General features: G+C 42.2%; 1 protein-coding gene across 2 annotated transcripts in view; it reads left to right on the top strand.

The window, feature by feature from the left end:
- Window positions 1–23,757, top strand: part of SEC24D (SEC24 homolog D, COPII coat complex component) — a 59,394-nt gene that overhangs the window by 15,401 nt on the left and 20,236 nt on the right. The window contains exons 1-8 of one of the 2 annotated variants that reach the window (XM_063157025.1): window positions 2,108–2,162; window positions 5,343–5,525; window positions 6,419–6,545; window positions 7,918–8,066; window positions 9,409–9,681; window positions 10,432–10,553; window positions 13,257–13,368; window positions 14,673–14,800. In XM_063157025.1, the coding sequence (XP_063013095.1) occupies window positions 5,387–5,525; window positions 6,419–6,545; window positions 7,918–8,066; window positions 9,409–9,681; window positions 10,432–10,553; window positions 13,257–13,368; window positions 14,673–14,800 (1,050 nt within the window). In that variant the 5' untranslated portion in view covers window positions 2,108–2,162; window positions 5,343–5,386. Of the gene's footprint in view, window positions 1–2,107; window positions 2,163–5,342; window positions 5,526–6,418; window positions 6,546–7,917; window positions 8,067–9,408; window positions 9,682–10,431; window positions 10,554–13,256; window positions 13,369–14,672; window positions 14,801–23,757 lie in introns of those variants that run through there. The other variant, XM_063157024.1, reaches the window with a different exon arrangement.

Genomic DNA, 23,757 nt, shown 5'->3' with positions numbered 1-23,757 from the left:
ATTCTCATTTCATTCACATTCTCATGTGAAATTATATTCCAGACCTAAAACACACTTTAGTCTTTAATGATGTTTCCACATTTCTGAAATTGAAAACCTTAAAATACTTTAAATGTTATAGGTGAAAACAGAAGATAAATCCTACTTGTAGTTCCAAACATGCAGACTGTGACATGCTGCATGCCTTTTGTCTCAGTGTGCCAGACTAAAGGAGAACAGGAGCATCCTTGAAAAAAAGAGGCTTCTGGATCCATTTCCAGAGTGGGCCTGAATTAAGGGAGGAACTTCCAATGCCATGGCTTCTCCATGGTATCTTTTGCTGATCTCATGTTTCAGTTTCACTGGAGCTGATTTCTGGGAGGAGAAATCTGATAGTGAGGATTCAGTGGCCAAGAAAGTGCAGGGTTCCTCAGTGCTGAGTTATCCACAGCTGCTCACTGTTAATAGCTCAGAGAGAGACACAGCAGGACTGCTGGGACAGTGGCTGCCTGTCTCCCTGGCAAAATAGGGAATGTCCAAACTTAAACCTGTATTTTCCTCAGTGGCATGGTATTTCAGAAGAGTTTTTGCATAACTTTAATGTGTCTGTTACAACCAGGAAAAGAGATAAGGGTGAGGGGTGGAACTACAGCACGGCAATGATGAAAGGCATTGGTTTGCATCCTGCTTATGAAAGAGTCACTGATACCCTGTAGTATCAAAACCACAAAACCACATCCAGTTTAACCGATGCTTGTCACCTCAGGGATGACATTTTCCATTCTGATTAGACAGTTGGGAGAGATTTGGAAGCTTTTAGACTTCCCTTGACATATCCAATGTATTGGCTCTGATAACACATCGAAAACCAGCTTATATTATTTAGTAGTGAATCCAGCTCTGGTTAGCAAGAATGAGACAGACCAAGCCCTGTTCTTGCCTGCTTTGTGTTGCTTGTTGAGGTTTCTAGTTAGTCTTTCATGTAAAGGATGCCATTGTGTATCTTCATTGTGACATCTGCTTCAAAGTTCCGGGGGTTTTTTTCAGAAATGAAATGCTTTGGACAGTTTGTTTTGAGCTCACAGCCATTACTGAGGTATAGCTCTAGGTAAACTGTTTAGTACTTTCAGAAGACTTAGTAAGGTTGTAGAACAAGGATAGGAAAGCCTCTGGAGCCTGAATTCCAGATACACGTGAGTTATCAGCTGTTGTGGTGTGATTCTTGGGGCTGTCCTGTGCAGGGCCAGGAGCTGGATTTTGATGATCCTTGTGGGTCCCTTCTAATTCAGGATATTCTGTGATTCTTTGAGTGATTGGTTTTTTTTTCATCTGCCAGTCTGCTTTTATTTTACCTTAACACAATTATGTTTATTTGTGATCGGGAAGAAAAGTGGCTTTACAAATACATCTTCCTCATGTTACTTCCAATCTCTCTCATGTTACTCCCATGTTTCTACTTTGTTAATTAGAAAAACATTACCTATTCTGTAACCAAGGCAGCATTTTTAAATGCGCTTGGACAGTAATTAAAACCAGAGTATGCAAACAGGTAAAGTACCTGCATCATATTTCACTGGAGATATTCAGGTGGCATAATTTTACATGCAGATATGCAAGATATATATGTGTAAAATGTAGTTGTAAGTATACATATATACATCTTCGACCAGGCAGCTGGCCACAGGATGAAAGGATACAGTCTTAAGCTGCTCTAGGGGGCTTTAAGTTTGCCATGAGGAAGAATTTCTGCCAGGATGGATAATCAGCCATCGGAATGGGCTGCCCGGGGAGGCGGTGCAGTCACCGTCCCTGGAGGCGTTTCAGGAAAGCCCGGACGTGGCACCGAGGGACATGGTTTAGTTGACGTGGTGCCGTTCGGTCATAGGTCGGACTCGACGACCTCAGAGGTCTTTTCCAACCCGATTCCGTTTTTTAAGCACATAACGAAGAAAAACAAGTATCCCTTTAGTAACTGGGCTCCGTGTTTGGAGCGGGATGGATCCCCCGGGCCGAAGGAAGCTCCGTGCCAGGCAGACCGCCCCGGGCCGCCTTTCGTCCCCGCCGGGAGGGCACGGCCCGGCCGCGGGCGCGGCCTCGCTGCCCGCACTGCGCAGGCGCGGCCCGCGCCGGGCGGCCTCAGACGTGGCACTCGGGCGCGTGAGGCGGCGGGCGCGCGGCCACAGGTAACGGTCCCAACCGGCCCCGGCGGCTGAGGGCACAGCGCGGGGACAGCGCGGGCGGCGGCGGGGCGGGCACGGGGCTGGCACGGGGCTGCGGCCGCCCTCAGCAGCGCCGGGCCCGGGGGCTGCGCCCGTCCGCCAGCGGCGGAGCCCGGCCCCGGGCAGGCACAGGTACCGACTGCCGCGGGGCGGGCGGTGGCTCCGAGCGCGGGGCCGGACCTGTTGCGAGCTTACGGCGGCTGAAAGCTCCTAGGCGATGGGGATAGAAAAGTTGCACGAGTGTAAAGATGTAGTAAAGCTCGGCAAGCTTGGCAGGGAACGGAAAAAATTAGATTTTGCTTTCCTAGCTTGGTTGGCGATGTGGTACCGGAGAAGAGCCCAGAAGTAGGTGTGTGGCTGTGCTGCATGCGGTGTGTGCGTGCAGCGATGCTCGCCCTGCCTGTGTGAGCCCCTGCAGATGGAGGCGCACCCCGGGACGGGCTCCGCGCCGACCCTGCCCGGGACGGGCACCGCGCCGCTGCCCCAGGACGTGCTGGGGAGCGCAGTGTCTCCGAACAAATACAAAGTTGATACTTCTCCTTCAGGGAGCCAAGGACTCGAGTTTTGTTTCTGTTGTCCTACTTCTGCTTGCGCGTAGTTAACTTTTACATCTTCCCAGAGAGAGCAGAGCGTTGCATAGGTGCAGCGATCCTCTGAAAAAGGTGACAGCCTATTCGGTAATAGAGGCCAGTTAAATTCTGCAGCTGTTCCTCAATGCTGGTGTTGTTCCCCAGGTTATGGGTTATAAGGTAAACTAGTGTTGAAACAGGGAGGGAAAAGTTTTCATGACCTTCTGTATGAGCTCTTCATGGTGTGACGGTGTATTCACACCCCCACGGTTAATTTCTGAAATCCTCACAGTCCTTCAGGCAACCTTAAAACACTTATTTGTGATAGTTGGTATATATACCTATCCTGAGAGGAGAATAAGTATCCTTGGTGCTAAATAGAGTCTGGAACTGTGTTGAGGAACTTGTATTATTTCATCTGTGCTTAGAGCTTCTGTCTCACTTCAGCACAACCTCTCTGTGTTTATACTGTCTGTGGGAAGTTTGACGTGGCAAGATTTTTTTTTTCTTGTGTGTGTGTGAGTAAGCTGTGGAGGAAGTAATTTCCTCTGAATGTTCTTGCATCTTAAGGTGCAGCTGCCTCTAAGTGAAAGTCTCTTCCTTTACATAGATATAAAGTATGCATATGTCTGTGCTGGTGTGTAGGCAATTTAATGCTAATTTAGTGTCTTTTGGAGCAACTAAAGCTCTCATTGCCACGTCTTTTCTGATGGAGGTGGGGGAGGGAAGAGGTTGCAGCTGGCCTCAGCAAGCCTCTGATTAAACATTTTTCTTTCTTCTCCCTGTGTTTACCTTGTTAGCCCATAAATAGGAGAAAACTCCATAGGATTAACTCCTGGGAGCAGTTAACCACTGCAACTGAGAAATCTTGTGCTGCAGTGGGGAGTGTGGAGAGGGCCAGGCCCTGTAACCAGCTCAGAGGGATTTCTTGTCTGATGTGGATGATCAGTAAAACTGTTGAGGGTTTTTTCTTCAGAAATAATCTGTTTAATTTGGGAAGCCTAGAAATGGGCTTTCTGGTAGGGGTAACTTTTGTCTACTGACATGTGCCAGTGCAGCATAAATTCATCTGTGTGCTCTTAGAGCTGTAATTTCAAGGTGCCTTTGTGTGTGTTTCTGAAACCCAATTCAAACCCAATTCATGTTTTATTTTCATCCAATTTCCATGTTTAAAGATGACTCCATGGCTCGAGTTTAAGAATGTCAAGTACAGGTGGCTGGGAAAGCTGTTTCAAAGGAACACTCAACACCTGAAATGCTAATTTATGTTGTGTAGTTCTTTGGGATGACTGGCTTTTGTGCTTGGGACACTACAGGAGTAGTAAATGCTTGTTCAGGTTGTATCCTCAGCATTTCTCATAACAGTTTAATTTGGGCCTCAAGAAAGTGGAATTCTGTTATTGTTAAATTAAGTCTGCTATCAAAATGGAAGCTCTCATGGAAAAGAGGAATCTTGTTGTCAAGGCTGCAGAGTGTACAACTTTAATAACTTTTCAGATCCTTGGAGGCAAGGGCACTGTATCTGAAAACTAATCTGGTGAAATACAATCATATGGTTTGTCAATGCAGGATTCTTCAGATTTTTTGCTTCTAAAAATGAAGGCAATTACCAGGACACTCTTTCCTGAAAGTTTTCTAAAATATTACCATATCCTGTTAAACAAAATCTGACTCCATGAAAGAAATTACATATCTTGTGAATGCTCTCACCATTAAAAAACTCTTTCTGAATTGCTGTCTATCAGACTTTAGGGGTTGCTTGTTTCATTTATTTAACAACAACAGGATCAAGATGTGAAACTTGTGGAGAAGATGCCTGCTAACAGCAAGGGCAGCATGCAGTGCTGTTGAGGCCATACTGCCTCAGCTGTCCCTCATGGAATGCCTTGTGCTCAGTTTTGGCACACTGGGGTGTTCCTCAGTAAAAAGGCTGCTCAGGCCTGGGCCACTAATGCAGAAGACAACCAGAATTAGGAACTCTCTGTATCCTGTACTTTATTCTCTGTTTCACCAGCATCAAAAGCAAGGAGTCTTCCATCACTTGCTTGGAGTGGGTTGATGCAGAAGGTTTGTAAAATGTTTGGTGGAAAACTGGTGTTGTATTCCACACCTCCTGTAAAATAAGGTGTGCTAGCACAGGAGAAGCATTTGCTAGGGGGAGTTTTTTGCTCTGGTCACTCTGCCTTTCCTGATTTCTCAGTGAGTCTGGCTTCTTTGGCATGGCTGGTATTTGAGGAGCAGGAGTCACAGTGTATTTTCCATGTGCAGTTGAAGTCAAGGCTCTTCCAGTAAAAAGAATAGTTTGGGAATTTCCTTCGAGAGTTTTTTCCATCTGCACATCCACTGCTTACAGTTCTCTCTGTGAGCTTGAGATAGGTGAATCCCATTTAAATGCAGCATGTGGTAGTGCTGAGGAAACTAAATTATCAAGTAAAAACAATATTTGCCCCTGACTTCAGGTCATTTTTTGCCTTCAAATGCGTCTTGTATCTTTTTGGGGGGGACAATGCAATTCACAGCCTTTTAAAATACAGAGAGTGATGAATATGAGTGAATGTCATTTTCCTTTTTGCAGGTTGCTGTAGAGGACACAATACTTGGAATGAGAAAATTGCCATCATGAGTCAACAAGGTTATGTTGCAGCTCCTCCATATTCCCAATCCCAGCCGGGAATAGGAGGTTTTGGACCACCCAGTTCTTCAATTCATTATGGACATTATGGGGACCCTAACTCTTCATACTCAGCACCTCCACCAGGTATTATTTTGGCTTTAATTTTTTTTTCAGACTCTACCTTTGTATCCTGGTGTTTTGCATCTCTTTCTACCATGTGTAAATTTTACACTGATACTGCAAGTGGAAACAGAAAAAAAGTTTTACCCAGTTTCTCTAAAAAGACAGCAGGACTTGTGTTCCTCTAATCAATTGCTGAATATAGTGAGAATTCTGATAGAGATGCTTCTGGTAATTGACTTACTAGAATACTTGGGGTATTAGAGTACTTGGGGTAATTACTGGTTTTCATACCAGATGATTTTTTTAATGCTAGAGTAATTTAAGGGAAAGCAGTTCAAGAAATACAGTTTCTTGAAAGGTTGCTCATTCAACACTGCTGTTTACATAAATCACAGTTTCTCCACAGTCACTATACTAGGTCTGAATTAGGAACAGTTTTCAGCACAGAGATTCTACATATGGAAGCTCTTTTTGTTTTTACTCTAACAAGTTGTTTTAAGTTTCTATTCTTACCTTGGCCTCTGAAATCAAAGGGACCTCTTGTTTCTGCCTTGAAATATAACTGGATGACGAGGAATTAGCACTGCCCCAAACTGGCAATTGCTGTGTCTGTTTGTTCATTGTTTTTTTCTTACTGTTCCTCTTGGGTTCTTTGCTGGAAAGTTATGAACTGCTGTTTGTTTGCTTTTTACTCTCTCTATGTTTTTTGTATCTGCTTTAATAACTGAGCAGAAATCTGTGCTTTCCAACAGAATCACTGAGATTGGAAGGGACCTCTGGTCCAACCCCTTTACTTAAGCAGGGTGACCCAAACCTGTTATTCTTAATGCCAGAGCAGAGCTGCACACTTGCATTTCTTGCCCATCTTGTTCTTTTTTACAGGGTTTTACATAAAAGTGCTTAATCTTTTGCAGGTGTGTCCAAATCAACTGTGCCTTTTGGATCTCCAGCTCCTGTTGGGCCTCCCCCACCTGGTGCACAGCAATTCAGCCAGACCAGTTTCCAGAATGGCTCTGGTACACCAGGACAGCAGCCACACAGGTGACTGGGAAGGATCAACACTTGAGCTGTTTGACCTCTGTTACCTCTCTGTGAAGGAGGCAGGAATGGGCAGGGGAGAAAACAGGGACAGGTGAAAGCTGTAGAAAGAAATCTTTGCAAAAAGGTTGTATGAGGGGGTAGCCAAGCTTTATTACACAATATTTGTGTTGCAGGTAAATATAAGTCAATATTTGTGTCAATATGCAGCTCTTTTATTTAATTCTGTCAAATATTAGTTATTTTCCACATTTCCCAGGAGTGGCAAAATTAGTTTGTGTACCCATAGCTCCTTCAGTTTTAGTGAACTTTACACCATTTAACAACATTCTTCTTGTAGTTGGTTGAAATCCTAATCTCCTTCTGTGGTTCTTAGTTTTTGTGTAGTTGTTTCATTTTCTCTGTGGGAAGGAGGACCCAAAAAGACTGGTGATCAGTTGTTCAAGATGATGTACTCATGCATAGGGAGAAGTGGTGGTTGTCCTGAAGATGACAAAACAGGGTAAATAGAGTCAGGTTGACATGGACCTAGCAAAATTCTGATTCTCTACTGTAGCTTCCCATCATTGCCCTGACAGCTGCACGTCTCCTGTTCTTCACCTGGTCTTGGTTTTTTTTTCAGAATTGCTCAGAGCTGCTGTTCTAGGCCAGGAAGTATCTAGACAAATTTTCGAGTACAGCAAGCTCTAATTCTCTTGAAATAGCTGGGCTCATCCTCAGTTTTACATGGAAAATCCATGTTGATGGTCTCTGGGACATAGCCTGGGATCTTATTTTACCAGAGTGAAATAGTCTGGTAGAAAATGCCTTTGTAAGCCATGTGTGTGTTACTGCTTTCTTTTCTTTGGTTATTTTTCCTGCATTCATGTTTTCCATATCTAATAGTCATGAAGTTTTTCTCTACCCACATCATCTTTTTTCCTCTACTACAGAGAAATCCTCAAGCATTCCTCACTTCCTTTTCTTCACAGATTTTTCTCCTAATCTTCTTCATCCATCCCTGGTAGGGAGTCTTTCTTTATAAGCTTGGAAAGGCAATGAAGTGCTGTGATATGTTCAGAAGCTTGTGTTTCTTAATCTTCAGGCTTACAGTTATTCCTGCTCTCACTTTGCCATGCAATACCACTCTGCTTCATTTCTAACAAGTGCAGACAAACATGGACTGCCTGGTTTTATTAAACAAGTGTGCAATTTCTGTGTCCTTTGTGTATTTTAATACAAGTGTGCAGTGTCTGAGCAGAATGTGGGCATACTCCATTAGGGTTTTGTCCTAATTAATTGTTTCAGCACCATCTTGAGGAGGTATGAGATCTTTTGAGAGTTGTGATTGTTTGATGTAATTTTTTTGCAAAACTGCACTGATTTTTTCCTTTAGGTTTCAAGGCCCTTCACCTCCAAGTAACACAGGACCTTCCTATCCTCCCTACAATCATCAGTCCCCAGCAGCCTTCCCAAGTACTGCACCTGCTTCCCCTCCAGCACAACTTGCTGACCAGCTCAGCAGCATGCAGATAAATAGCTACGGTAATTGGTTTATCTGATTGACTTCTTCTCAGTTCCAGCATTAACACTATGATCATTAAAACTCACTGAACTTCTGTATAAACAGAAAATGAGACCTTTGACCACCATCATTGGCTTAAGTTCTTAGCATTTTATCTCATCCAGTTCCTTAAATGAGTAGTATTGGGTTAATTCTCAATTGATGTTTGACAGACCTTCCATTAAATTCTGATAGCCCAAAAGTTGTTTCTCAAAATACTCAGTGAATGTGTCAGTAGTAGCCAAGGCATGAGCAATAATATGCAGACAGGTTTTAGTTTTTCTCAACTTTTTATGGGTTCTCTAGTTACAAAAATATTTTCTTTTCTTGTCTAAACATTTTTGGGTTTTAATCTAAATTTATCTACATTTATTTTGATGTTATACCATCTCAAACCTAGGCCATAAAGATGTGATCATGTGATGCTTCCATAAAAATGACTTCCAGCAATGAATGCTGATATGTATTTAAATTATGCAAAATACATAAACAATTTTAAAACAATTGTATAAAATACAGTGTTCTCATGTTCTGTACTGGGAGGCTTGAATTTTACATGTAAAGATTTTTTTCAGTTAACATATGTGACAGAAGATGTATTTCAGTGTTTGTATATGAACACATTGTTCTTTTGCTTCAGACTTAATATTGGTTATTCTTCTAGGTCTCTTTAAAGTTGTGTTGTCTTTGGGGGAAAATCTGATTTTAAAATGTAGGTTTTGTAAAGTAATAAGTGTTTACAGATTGTAAGTCTCAAAAAATTTCTCTTTTCAGAGTCCTCTTAATTCAAATTGAAATCTGAATCTTATAAACAACAAACAATTCCTTGCCAGTGTCTACAAAATAATTCCCACATGTTTCATCTTTTAGTATCAAGTGGGTTTATTTTCCATCAAACCTGTAATGGTGAAATACAAATAGCAGACTAACAAAAACATGCCACATAAGAGGAATGGATTATTGAGCAAAAAGAATGTTGTTTCACATTCTGAAATGAAGTAGTATTTTGAAAGTTGAGTGACCTATGTGTGTTCTAGTGAAGAACTGTCCAACTCTGGCTTCTCTCACTCTTTCCCCATGTACCCCAGCTGCAGGATTTTATTGCAAGTAGAGCCAAAAGAAATAAAATGACTGAATCAGCCGAGGCCTAAATCACGATTTGTCCTGTGGTCAGACACACAGAGTCCCATAAGGCAGCGCTGTCAGCATGGGATCCAGTATTGCCTGTATGCCATAGAAATGTGCTGAGCAGAACCAGAGCACCTTTGCCACAGGTTTGGAAGGTTTTCATTCCTGACTCACCTGATGTCATCTCTCTGTCAGGTCCTGGCGCTGCTCCAGGCTCTGCCGTGTCTCCCGGGCACCCAGCGGCTTTCCAGGGCCCGCGGCTGCTGCCCCCAGGCCAGCAGCAGATGGGTTTGCCTCCTGCAGCACAGCTGCCTCCTCCACCAGCAAACAGTGCCAATGGCCTTTGTGCCCAGCCAGTATTGCCTCCTGTGGCCAGGCAGGGTGCAGTCCCTGGGCCTGTCCCTCCAAATCCCAACCTGCAGCACCTTCCGGGACAGCCTCCAGGGCCTGGATATCATCCTCAGCAAGGTAGGGAAGGATGTTTGTTATGTGGTTGAAAACAAAGTGTGCAGGAGCAATCACTGGTGGAACTGTGTCCATTCATGACTGAATCTTCAGCTGACTGGGGAAAATGAAATATGAGCTCCCTTTCTGTAGAAGGGAAGGATGTGCATTGTCAGTCAGTACACTTGAGACAGGCTCTGCTTTTGCTCACAAGTTTAGCACTCTGTTGAGACTGTACAAGAAAAAGGAGATTAATTAGGATCAGAATCAGAATTAGTGGTTAGTAATTGGTGAAGGCATACCACACTACAGGAAGGTGTTTTTCTTACACTCTGTAAAGGTATAGGCTGCTTTCTGTCTTGTAGTAGTGTCATAAGTAGCTTTCAAAAATGCTTTGCTATAGCAATAATGGATTGTAACTGAATACAAAAAGCCAACTAATGATATCAGTTTGCATTGACTGATGTTAGTGGAGAGATTGTCTGAGGTAATGGCCTGGTGTGAGTAGCTGTGCTAATCTCTACTAACTGTCCTACTTGACATAAACCTGAAAACTTTGGAGCCAAAGTTGTCACATCTGGTGTTGGTCTTACTTTTTAAAAACACAAAGCCAAACTGAGCCACAGATATCCAGTTCTTTTAGTTGCTGAGAACAGGGGGGAAAGAGGAGTTGCACTTAGCTGAGTAAGAATTAATTGCATGTCAGAAGTTGATGCTAACCATTGATAATGGAACTTGAATACTTCAAATGAATTATCATTTGTAACTCTGCAGCAAACTATGGTCCTCAGATGGCAGCATCTCAGCTGTCCTATCCTGGTGCTTTTCCTGGTGGTCCAGCACAGCTCTCAGGCCCACCACAGAAGAAGCTTGATCCTGACTCCATTCCAAGCCCAGTAAGTAATGTGGCTCTAATTTTTTATAAATGTAACTTGCTGCTGCATTTAAAATAAAGCAATGACAAATGCTCACATTGTGTTTGTTTTAGCTGGTCAGGTTTTGCGTAACATACTTTGGCACTTACATGTGACTTACATGGCTTGCTTCTCAACATACCTTCTAATTCTTGCAGTTTCTAATTAATGCAGTTTTGTACTCTGTGCTGTCAGTTTTGGATCAATTAGTCTATGAAATTAGTTGGAGTACTGAAGAGGCTTTATAACTTTATCTAACATGGGATACTAGTACATGAGTATGTCCCAAATAGTTTGTAGGAAATACTTCACTAGGAATTCCCAAAAGGATTCTTAATGAGACAGTGTCCAGTACTGAAGAACTGCTTGTGTTCACTGCAGCTTATCACCTTTCCTTTTCATCTGAAAAGTCTGAAGGCTCGAACTTAGTACCAGATACCAGAAGTAGGATTTGTACACCATACAGGTAATGAACTCTGGAAGTGCAGTCCTGGCAAGGCTGAGAAGTCATGTGCTCAGAAGCCACTTTGCCTTTGGATTTCAAGAGTTTCTCAGGCAACTGGAATTATTTGCCTGAGCCATCATTTCAGTTGCTGCAGCCTCGTGAAGATTTCAGTAGCCTGGAATATACCTGGTGCTTAAGCTGCATGCAGGCTGGAGAGGCTCAGCTGTTGAACACTGAGCACTGGTGGGACAGTGTCTCTTCTCAGGATGGTGCTAGAGAAAAGGAGGTTATGGTTGCATCCATCTTTCTGAAACAGTCTAATTAGTGTGCAGAGAAAGGGCTGCTCAGGCACAGGCAGCATTTAACTTCTTTATTGGAAACAGCTGATGGAAATAGAAAGCAATAGTGTGCTAAACTCATGGAGAAAATGTTCTGGTGCCCACACTGGGGTGGTTCTAGCAATCACCTGGACGGGTCAGAGAGTCCTCAGAGAGTCAGAATTCTTGAAGCAGCTTCAACCTAGAACTTGCTACTTTAAAAAAATGTTTTCACCACTGCACAGCAGGCTAGTCTGGGTGAAGGAATTTTACACTTCTCACTGAGGCAAATTTGCTGTACAGGAGAAACATTTTTACAAAAGCCTCACACTGTTTAGTATGAAACTATCTTGCTTCTTTAAATTTGGGTATTCTTTTGTCCTTCTAGAAAAGGTTTTGTTTTTTTTTTTTTTACCCAGTGATGAATTTGATGCAAACCCCCAGTAACTTTGGAAAAATACTTGTTGATAATCCCTTAGGGGTTAATGTAACAACTGCAATTGCCTCGTTAAAGGCAATTTTTAACTGAAAAACACTGTGTTAAAAAAACCCTGAATCAAGTGTCTGTATAAATAACAAATGCCCTTAAGTCAATCATTCCTAGTGTTTCAGTGCAACGCTTTTTACAGTAGAGGGATAAAATGATCTTGTGTAATTAAAAAAAAAGGGCAGGGAGGGAAAGAGGTCTGGCATGAAAGCATGGGCTGATGTCTTGTTTCAATTATGCGCACAGTATAAACAGCCTTGACTGCAACAGCCATGTTAAAATAGGTTAAAAGGTTTGTTTAAGCCTTACAGAGAGGATCTGAAGGAATGTTTGAAAGAAACATGATCTGGGTCAACGTCTGTAAAGGACAAAAAGCTAATTCAGAACGAGGAATAAGTATGACCATGTGTATTTCTGTTGTTATATTTACATTATGTAATTATAGTAGTGTTGCCAGATAAATTTACTTCTTATCTGTAGCCATTGTTGATTTATATTTCTCTTACATATGTTAGAGGCTGATATGTACCCTGACAACATCTATGAAAACTTGCATCTGGACTTTGTCAACAATTATTTCCAAGAACAATGATATATTTAGGTCAGTTAGCTGCAGAATAGCGTGGCACATTGATCCTTTGCAGAGCCAAGTCTCAGAGTGGTTTGCTTTCTTCAGCCAGTGGACCTTTTTAGAGCAAAACCTTTTTCCTTCTATGCAAGAGTTAGCTATAAGTATACAAGGCAGGGAGGCAGGGAAAAGTAATCAAGCAGAAGATCTAACAGGCTCTCTGAGGAATGTCTTGTATATTTAAATTGCAGCACAGAAAAACTTTATTGATAAAAAAAAATTATAGGCCCCAGACTATTTTCTGTGTGTTAGGAAATGCCTCTTGGACATTGATCAGTAGACTCCATGCAACTAATTTAGTTTTTCTTCTCTGTTTGCTTTCCAACAGAGGCTTCTGAAGTTCCCTAGCTATTATTAGAAGTTCATGTGCAGTGTAAAGACACAATTCCATGAGGCACCAGCAGCAGTGGCAAAGGCAGCTTGAGAAATTCCCTGTCTCGTTCCTCTTGCCTCCCACAGCTGTTTGGCTGCACTCTAAACCAGGTTGCTGAGGAGAGAGGAGGAGTGATGGTATCAGTGATTGGATTTCTGGTGTGGAACAAAATACAGCTTTACATAACTTTGATTGTATCCTGAAAAGTGTCAGCATTAAACCTGAGTGAGGGATGTGCAGAAGTAACAGGGAGCAGCCTATGGGAAAGGAATTTGGGCAGCCAAGTCAGCTGCATAAATATTTCCTGACATTATATTGTAAATTGTTATAAATGAGGCTTCAACCAGAGTCTTTCTTTGTGTAGATCTTAGCCTGTTCAGGAGTGTAGCTGGATGACTTACCTTCCTCATGCTGTTCTTGCTTCTCACTCATCAGATCCAAGTGATTGAGAATGACAAGGCTGCCAGGGGAGGGCAGGTCTATGCCACAAACACGAGAGGACAGGTTCCTCCCCTCGTCACCACCAACTGCGTGATCCAGGACCAAGGTAACTGTCCTCGTTACTGCTTTGGCAGTCTTCTAGGGGAAATCTAATATAATTAAATTTAAAAAAGGTTAAATTCTCAAATTTCTCATCTGAAAATGATGGTATTTGCTCTAAATTGTAATGAAATTGCAAACTTCATTTGAACAGGAAAAAAGGGGGGAGGAGGGAAGTGGGAGCTGAGTTCTTACACCGTGACTTAACACCTCCTCTACCCTTCCTGGCCTTTCAAAGAATATGAGTAATTGAGACAACTTTGCTTTTTAACTTAAAATTTTTGAAGGTATTACATTTCAAGTTAAAAATCCTTTCTGAAAATTTGAAAGGTGGACATTAGAAGAAGCAGTAAGACTAGACTAGCACTGTTACCTTTTAGGATATTAATTTCTATTCAAGTGATAGAAGCAGTGTGCAAGCTGTCTAGTTGATGTACACTGGCCAAAGGAAAAATTTATCTGCCTTTGTTTCTGCCTGGAGCCTGGGGTTGCAGTCTTCCACATGCTGCTCTTGACAGCAGGCTCAATATTTTAATACAGGTTAAACTGGTGGTCTAACTCAGCCCAGCAGTAATTTATCAATGCTGAGATAAATTGAATAAAATGTACAAACGCACTGAGATTTTTTGGCATTATCTGAGAATGGGATAAATCTATTCTGATGATCCAAGAAATTCCTTTCAACAAACTGAGCAGAGCTGCAGTTTGTTGGTTACAAAGGGAGCATCAGGAAGCTGATTCCTGAACTCGTTTCTATGCTCTTGCCTGCATCTCACAGCAGTTTCTCCTTGAGGGGCCTGTGCTCAGTGTCCTCTTGGAACTGTGGTGGTGACTTTGCACCCTGTATTTTGCAGTGTAGGTGAGCATGGTGATGTTAAGACAGACACAGTGTTTTCTGAATCAGAGGTAGCTCATGAGAGAAGTCTTAACAGTAGAGATCAGTCTGCCTCATCCCTTTGTGTACACTGTTGACACATCCACTGGGATAGCATCCACGTTTTCTTCTAAGATCATAGATATGGGATGTTTTCAAGTAATCTCTACTGAGATTGTTCTTGCAAGTAATTGTTGGCTTATTCTTGTCATGTTTAAATCTCTGCTTTAAACTCAGGAAGAAAAGATTGAACCACATGGAGGGGCAATGGGCTGGGGTATAAGGAGCAAAGATGGGTAAAGCCTGCATGGGAGGAAAAGAAGGAATGTGTTGAATGTAGCACGTGCACTTGTTGCTCTGTGTTCTGGTTGTCCTGCTGGGTGCTGGGCTGGGCAGGTTCCTCCTGGCAGCCTCTCAGCTCTCTGTGGTGCTTGCAGGCCACGCCAGCCCCCGGTACCTGCGCTGCAGCACCTACTGCTTCCCGCTGACGGCGGACATGGCCCGGCAGGCCCGCATCCCCCTGGCGGCCGTCATCCAGCCCTTCGCTGCTGTGCCCCCGAACGAGGTACGGGGCACTGCACTCACTCCGCGGGCCTCTGGGGTGGCGGGGAGGGTGTTTTAGCCACACTGGGAATTGGTAGCACCAGTTCCTAAAGAGGTGACAGGAGACTGAGGTGTGCTGGGGTCATGGTCTGACTTCAAAGGACAAAAGTTTTCATTTGGAAAAGGTACAGTAGTGATGACTCCCCTGGATTCCTGATGTTTCCCCAACTGCCTCTTGTTCATGCCAGCTTTGTTAGTTGCTTACTCTGCTGGAAACTCTGTAGTTTTAGGCAAAGGTATTAAAAGAGGATGACCACAAACTGCATGAAGTTAATTTTAAGATGTGGAGAGTTGGATTTGATGAAACACATTTTTCTGTTGAGATCTTTAAAAAATAATTTCACAATAGACCAAGAAGATAATTGGGGTTTCTGCTTGGATGAGCGGAGTCATAGAAAGAAGACAAATGTAACCAGCCATTTTTAGCACTCATTTGAAGGCGCTAACCTTTTCTCACATAACCATCTCTAATGACCCTCTGTATTCAAAACATATCCCTAGTTCTTCTGCAGATCTGTTCTGCAGTATTCTCTGGTCTTCAAACAATTACCCAGGTTTCCTGGCACCCCAGAGGATTCTATCAGTGGCAAGGATAAATCCATTTTTCTACTGCAGCATTTAGCTACATCGTCTGTGGGATTATCTTGCTTGGTCTTCATCTGCTGTGTTCTCCATTGCTTCTAAATTCTTCAGGTTCTAAATTGTGCAAGGTCTGCAGAACGCATTTCCTTTTCGTGTCTTATATTGATTTACTCCAGAGTGCTGTGTCATGAGGGAAAAAGCAGGGATTTCATCAAAGTTATAGTATGTGATTGTGTCTTCAAAAACTCCTCATAAACTGCCTGCGCAGGAAAGCCTAATTAAAATTGCTAAGACATTCAGTGCTTGGTTTTGCAGTCTGATTTTTCTTTAACTTTGTTTTATTGCTTATAAATTCTTGGGTTTTTTTGTTTTTTTGTTTTTTTTTTTTTTTAATATATATTGGAAAAAAGCAGATGTTGCTCTTTATCGGGATGGATAACTTCCAGTCCAGCAGACCTCTGCAGTTTGATTTGAGAGTATTATTTCAGCAGGGTAGATTACAGTTATCTTCTCTGTGGTCCACAGGGAAATAGGATGTATTACTGATGGCTCTGCAGATACAAAGTCTCAGCATTTGTCTGCTAGACAGCAACTTCGGGTTTCATTCCAGTTCTTGAGGGAAATGTGCACACTTGGCCTGTTGCCCCCCCTCCTTGCATTTTCTCCTAGATGAAGCTCCTGCTGCTGCTTCTCCACCCCTTCACTTTATCAGGCAACCTTTGCTCTCTTCCACCCTTGATCCCAGATTCTGTGTCCAAGTGGCATTTACAAAATCCATTTTCACCTTGGCTCTTCATTTGTGCATCGTGCACTCAGAGTCTGCCTCTAGTCCTTTACATTTCCCACACATGGCTTCCCTATCTCCTGCATTATGTTTGGACAGGGTGATCAATGAGTTGCTGCAATCTAAATCTCTTCTGCATACATCAATTTGCAGTATGCCCAAACATCTCTCCTTGGCCAGGTTCAGGGGGGTTTTCCTGGGGTTGCCAAGAAGATGTGCTCGGTGAGCCACCCGTTGTGAAGTGTGAGTGCCCTCGAGCTGCTGCAAAGGTCAGTGGGGCTCATTCATCTGGAAGGAGCAGTGTGTTTTTCCCTAGCCTCTCCTTTGGAGGAGCCTGAAAAATGGCTCTCAAAATTGGCAAAAGCCCAGTGTGGAAAATTCTAGTCAGAACAATAATAGCTTGGTAAAGTTGTAAGAACTAAGGAGATAGTGTTGGAGTGGGAAGAGCTGGGCAGTCTTAGCTGAGGCAGTTTTTCCATGGCTTTGCATGTGCCCTTTGTCTTCACTGCTGCTGCCAAAATAAGTTCTTACTCTTAAGATATCCTAATAAAAATGGTCTTCCATATGGGATTTATAACTACTTTAATTTTGAAAAGCCACTTAATTTGAAAGAACTGGGCTTTTTATAGAGGTAAAATACATTCAGGGGCTTATTTGTATTTCTGAACTTCCTAGTACGGTGTGTTCTGCCTGAAACTGGTGACTGCAAGGCACAGGAAGTTCTTTGTTTCAGAATATCCACCCTAGTTTAGAGATGCGCTTAAAAGGTACTACCTACAGGTGATGCTCATCACGTGCTGTTGGGTTACAAGGTGAAATTATGTCTTAATTTCTTTATTTCTTGATATGCAACATGTTTTACACAATAACTACAGCAAAATTTAGTTAAGAAAAAAGAAATAGCTAAGTCTTCTGGCAGTAGCAGAATTAGGAATGTGTATGAAAGGGAGAGCCCAGTTGAACAAATCTTAACTCTCTTTCTTAATTGAACACTGTCACTGTTTGGGTGAATGACTTGTAAATGTAATGGATTTTGTTTTTAGAAAATAAACTGTCAATTGCCTTCATGGAGACAGTAACTCAGCTGGAAATTGAGTTCTGGGGATTTGCTTCCTTTCACTAAGGATACAAGAGGAGATGGAGATAAAAGATCCTGGGAGCTTTCAGCTAAAAGATTTCAATCTGGGGACTTGACAGTATTCTCACACTTTCAGTTGGAAGGTTTTCCAAAGGGGAGAAGGTAATTTGGGATTTCAACAAGTCTGAAAGGCAGATTTAAGTTCATTATTCACTGTGGGTTCTTTTTGGCCAAGTGGAATGTCTACACAGAGAGACTGGTGTCCTGCCTCCAAAAGTGAAGTGGAAAAAAGTGAATATTAACATGCAAAGTGAATTTATTTTAGCTAAGATCTGATAAAAAATTGTCAGGAGCAAAAAATTGAACAGGGATGTCTTTTTAAGAGGTGTACACCAGTTATCTCCATTTCTAGTAAGGAATGGGATACAAGTTATCTCTGTAGGAGAAAATAAGAGCAGAAAGTGAAATCATAATGTTGGTAGATAAGGATGGTAAATGGAAGGATGTCATGCATGTCTTTGAATAAATGTAATGTGTTTCAAGTGATCCCCCAAACAAACAGGGTTTGCCCCTGCAGTGAGAAAGAAAAAAATGAAAAATGAAACCTGGTAAAGCTGCACAATGAAAGTGTTGTGGAGAAGCCATCATTAAAATTGAGACAGTAAAAGGTCACACTGAGGAAAAGGTCACAAATGAAGCTTTACTTGGGAAGTGTGAAATCACACATGAGAATGAATTTAAGGCATTAGTGGGGACTGATGGGTAAAGATGATTGCAAGGTTGTGTTTGATACCCCAAGAACAGGTGAGGTAGCAGCACTTGGCATGCAGGCACTGAGCCTCAGAAGGGCGGGTGAAAGGGATTTATTCAGAAAACCCTCAAGCTGAAAAGTTAGTGGGGGAAAATCCATGGAGGGCACAGAGTCTTTTAGAGGTTGCTACAAAAAACCTGCAGCCAATCTAGAAAATCATGAACCAGTGAACATTGCCTGTGCACTATTTATCACTGGAAACAAAGGCTATTAAAACTTCCATGCCTTCCCTCCTCTGCCAGTGTCTTAAAAGCACCACAAATTTCACAGTCTTATCTTTCCAAGTCCATGTTTATTATTTCTTAAATGTAACAGTTCATTTTCACTCTCCTGATTTGGATGATCTATGGAAAGTATTTGTTTGTTATAGATTGAGAGTACAGTATCATTGTTTGACAGAACTTATTTTTAGTCCACCAGTGCTTTAGCAACAGTCTGTAAAAATAAACTAATTCTCACAGTTATCATCCTAGACCAAGCCCTGCATGAATTTGTTTTGGAGATGGATGAATGTTTCCACAGCCTGAATAGACCATGTGATCTTGATTTAGCATTAATACTACTTGATAGCAAAAGTTAGTTAAAAGAGTATTTCATGTTGTAAAATCCAAAATAAACAATTCAAAATACTTATCTCTAGCTTTAGTTATTTGCCTTCTTTGCTCCTTAGTAGTTTTGTGTCATTGTGCTTTGCCATGTTCTTTCTTATTTATTTAAATTTATTAGCTTTTAGAAATATTTATTGGTGGGAATCTAATATATCACTTCCATTTTCTCCTCAGTTAATTAATTAGTTAAGAGAATGGAATTGCTTCTCAGAAATGCTGGTTCATGAGCTAAAAGCCATTTTACCTTTTCAGAATAGTGAAATTTGATGAGGCTCAGTGCAGCTGAGCTGTTTGGAAAGCCATGATTTTTACAGAGATGATAGTATGGGTTCCAGGATGGAGCTGTAAGGTCGGCAGCAGCTAAAATTGAGTAAGGTGGATAACTAAAAATGTGATTGACTCTGTGGGACCCAGGTTCTGTTGTCCCTGGTTTCACAGCTAGTGAGCAGGGCAGGCAGGCTGTGGCTGCAGTTTGAGGCACAGCTTTGCTCAGACACTCACATTCATTAGCAACTCTGTGCTTGTGCAGAACTTGGATTTGAAGAGAGTGAGGAATACTTAGTCTGCAAGGTGAAATGACTGCACCTAAACATCCTGCTGAGGGCTCCTTTCTGTAAGGAATGTGTTGATAAGCTGGCTCTGAGGAGCAGAGGTGCTTGCTGATAACACCTCTGCACTGTAAAAAGCCATCATTTGGGGTTTACCCTTTGATTTGTGTCTTTTATTTTGGTTACTGATTCACAGGAGGCTGTTACTGCTTAGAGCATGGGAGCTTGGCTCATTTAAGAGCTTTTAAGGAGGGATTCTGTTGAAAGGTTCCTCCTTCAGAAGGGTTACATTATATCAACCAGGTCATGCCTATCTGCATGGTGGCTGGCTTGACACAAATGAGGACATCTGTCATGACACCCCTCCATGAGAGCAGAGTTAGCCAGTAAAATTGTCCATAGTGCTGGTAAGATGATAGTTCTAAGGAAAGTGAAGAAAAGAGCTGCTGTTGACACTTCTGTCGTGTTGTCAGAATGGATTATTTTGCATGTTCTGGTGTCTGGATTGTCCAAGATCCAACAGGGGATGATTTTGTCATTGTGTTTGGGTTGTTGTGTTTGCTCTAAAACATGGTGGGAGTAGAAGCCCTGCATATATGATGTACTTAATACATGTTGCTGCATACCATGCTGGTGTGAGCCTAAACACACATTTTCCAGGTATTAAAGTAAAACCATTTCCAATGAATCCTTGGTGGTGGTCTCGTTTGGGAGAGGACTGAGACTTTGGGCTCATAGTTTTCAGTCTGTTTGGGGCAGGGCCAACTTTGTTTCTCTGTCAAAGCTGTTTTATTTTCATTTTTTCAGCTAACTAGTGGCAGATTAATGTCTGGGGGTTTTGCTAAGCTCCTCTGAGGCACCTGACTCTGCCATTCATGGTGTGGAGAGCCCAGAAGTCTCAAGCACCTGCAGGTGCTTCACCCAGAAAGTGTTACACCCCTGTGGAGATGAGTGCCTGTAAGCTTGGTTTCACAATGCCTAATTTAGAGGTGCATAAATCCTGTATTAGATGAGGCTTTCTTTATGGAGTATGCCCTGTGCTAGTGTGCACTTGGTAGTAAATCATTTGGAACTGGATTGCTTCCCAAGACTTCATCATCAAGGAGAAAGTTTTCTGTTAGCTTGTAACTGCACTCTGTAACTAGAATGAGCATTCAGAGGCAGGTTTAGCAATGGCCTTTGCAGCAGAGCTTCTTCTAATTGAATCAAATTTTCTAATTTACTTTCTTCTGTCTTTAGGTTTTTAATGTACATTAAAAAGTAGTCCTAAAATGTACCATTTAAAATACTTCGGTGGTATGTTGGTCCCTGCACCACTGGTGTTATGGTAAGGATGTAATTCTGATAGAGCTCAGAGCAGTGACCTGAAAATGTGACATTTATACAGATTTTATTTGTGTTCCAATCGGAGTTCCTGACTGATTTTATACAAAAAGAAGAAGCCTTTATAAGGATGATGTAATACAGTTTCTGGTAAGTCAGAGACTGTGACTGTCCTTCAGAATTGTAATGGCAGAAGAAAAGTGTGACTCTACAGCAGTACATATAAAAGGAAAATAAAAGTAATAGTTATATCTATTTAATGAACTGGCCAATAATACTGATCATTTGTTTTGCCAACAAAAATGATGCTCAAGTTAAAAATCATTTGGGCCATTGATCTGTTCCTTGTACTTGAGAGATTCAGAGCACACTGGTATTGAGTAAGTTCCAGAGGAAAGGTTTGTATTTTGCTTTTTAAACTGGAGTTGTTCTTGCATATTTTATTTACCTATGCATATTATGCAATGTTGTATTTGGATGCACCGTGTAAAGGGTGTTATTACATGGAAGTTGTGTGCTTGCTAAACAGAGGCACAGACCATGTCCTCAGTAGGGCAGCTCTGTGTCCTTCACAGGATTGCTTTCCTCATGTCATGGTTTAACCCCAGGCAGTTCACTCCCCCACCAGTGGGATCAGGGGGAGAATGGGAAGGGTAAAAGTTGGAAAACTGAAATCTTGAGACAAAGATAGAGAAAGCAAAAGCCACACATGCCAGCAAATCAAATCAAGGAAATGATCACACTTCCCATGGGCAGCCAGGTGTTCAGCCATCCCCAGGAGAGCAGGGCCCCATCACAGTAATGGTGCCTTGGGAAGACAAACACCAGCATTCCAAGTGTCTCTTTTCCTCCTTGTTCCCCCCATTGCTCCTTGTTCCCCCCTTTTATTTACTGACCATGAGGTCTGGAATATCCCTGTGGTCAGCAGGATCAGCTCTCCTGGCTGTCTCCCCTCTCAGTCTCCTCCCAGTGTGGCACTGTGGAAAGCAGGAAGGGCCTTGGCCCTGGGTGAGCCCTGCTGAGCAGGAGCAGAACCATCTCTGTGTTATCTCCCATGTTCAGCACATATCCATAACACAGCCCCATTCCAGGCACTGTGAGGAAAACAAACTGGAACTGAAACTGAACTGTAACTGCAAAGTAACTGTACCCCGGCCCAAAGCAGCACACTGCCAGAACTCAGTTCCACCCAGTTGTGACACTCAGCTGTGCTAATAAAAGAGGGGAAGGTTGCAAGTCCCATACAAATATTATTAATGTTTGAAGGTTTTGGAGTCTGCTTGAAGCATCCCAGCTACTGTAGTAGCAAAAATATTCATGAGAGAGAGACTCGGAGTGGGAACATTGTGACCTGATGTGGTATTTGTGAAGTAACAGTTAGTTTTACTATTGACCTTCAAAACCACCATCCTAGAAAGGACTTGACTTTTTTATAAAGGCCATTAAACTCATCCCAAATGTCCTTGCTACAGAGCTGAAATTGTTCAGTGCTGCTTTTTGTTCACATAGCAAAAATTCTCCTTGTACTTTCTAAGTTCTCCTGTAGCAATTGGCTAGCTCTGGTTGGCTTGGGAATGCAGCATGATGCTTTAACTATGCCCAGTTCTTACTGATCACTGTGGAAATAAATTAATTAGCCTTAGAGGTATTTTCACTAATAAATATTGTCCAGGAAAGGCTGCACATAAGCAGAACTGTTCTTTCCATCTCTAATTAAAATAATTCTAAACATTTCTATGCTTTTTCCCTAATTAAAGTTTCTTTAATATATTTGGCAAAGATAGGAACCATACAGTTCCTGTTGTGAAAGTTCTCAGGAATGCAAACATGAATAGTCAGTTTAAAAAGTCAAAGTAATGTCTTCTAATAAAAGAGAAACAGCCTTGGTTTTGAGAAGGAGGGAAACCTTCCACTCATTAGATTCTCATGCATGATCTCAGCTCAGCAATTGCTCTTCTCTCATATGCTGATAAAATACTTTATGTCTATGGATACACATCTGTCTGTCCATCTGTGTGTGCATAAAAAGGAAAAATTCCCAACACCTGAATGGTCCCTCAAGTTGCTGATAGCCCAGCTGGCCAAAATGGATCTGAAATCCAACGTGGAGTTTTGGTTTTGTTGTTGCTGTGAAAATATGAATAACATTGATAATGTTCTGGCACAGAATTTTCTCTAGGAGAGTGCTGCTTCAGAGGTCACTATAGCACACTTAGATTCATGTATAAACTGAAATAGTTGTTTTGTAAACCTCGAGCTGCATGTTCCATGAGTGCTGTTTGCAGTATTGCTTTATTGCCTGTCCTAAGGATGTAGAAACAGACACAGCTTTGTATGCATTAAATGGTCTTGGACTTTTTAAAGCAGAATTGATGTGCCAAGTAAGCAATTATCTTTGTATTTTACAGGCTGTGCCTGTGTTTTAAACTGTGGTGTTGACCTGATAATTTATTTAGCTAGCTTAAAAAAAATTATGAGAGGACAAACTCACCTTGATAAATCATACAGCACCATACCGTAAGAGACTGGTTCTGTCCAGAAATCAGTATTTCATGCCCAAATTCAGTCTGACATTTTGAAGATTCTCTAGAACTCTGCAGCAGTGATTTGCAGAAAAACAGAAATCATACCTGAATGAGGTGTCTTTAAGAGTTCTGTTTGGTTATCATGTCACTGAAAATCCTACTTCAATTTTAATGCGAAAATCTTATGACCAGTAAAGCTAATCCCTTGTAATTACTACTTAGCATTTCTGTAGAGAAGCCCCTTGAGCCTTGCTGCCTTACTTGTCAGTGGTTTTACAGCTGGTGTAACAATCCTGCCTTAGAGTCTCGGAGCAGGAGTGCAGTGCTGCACCACCTGTGGTACTGATAAGGGGGGAAGTGGAGCTGTGGATTGGCACAGCCCTGAGCCTCAGCCCTGGCATGTGATGGAACCTGTGCCTATCACCCTCAGGGGTGCTAACAGCAGTAGCAGTGATGTCCTGGGGCACTTTGGTCTGGCCCTTGTTCTTGCTCTGGGTTTGTGCCTCTGCAGCACTCCCTCCTGCTGGCTTGAGGTGCCCTGGGCTGAGGCAGGTCCGGCTGAGCTGATGGGTTCCACGTGCTAACGTTTTGGAAGTGTGTTGTGCAGCACCGTCTCTTGGTTAGCAATTCCACACTCCTGCTTCTGTCAGCAGTTAATCC

Source organism: Melospiza melodia, chromosome 5 (genome assembly GCF_035770615.1).
Source record: "Melospiza melodia melodia isolate bMelMel2 chromosome 5, bMelMel2.pri, whole genome shotgun sequence".
Classification (NCBI taxonomy): Eukaryota; Metazoa; Chordata; class Aves; order Passeriformes; family Passerellidae; genus Melospiza; species Melospiza melodia.
The sequence above is the reverse complement of the archived record's forward strand: the minus strand, read 5'-3'. Positions and strand labels throughout refer to the sequence as shown.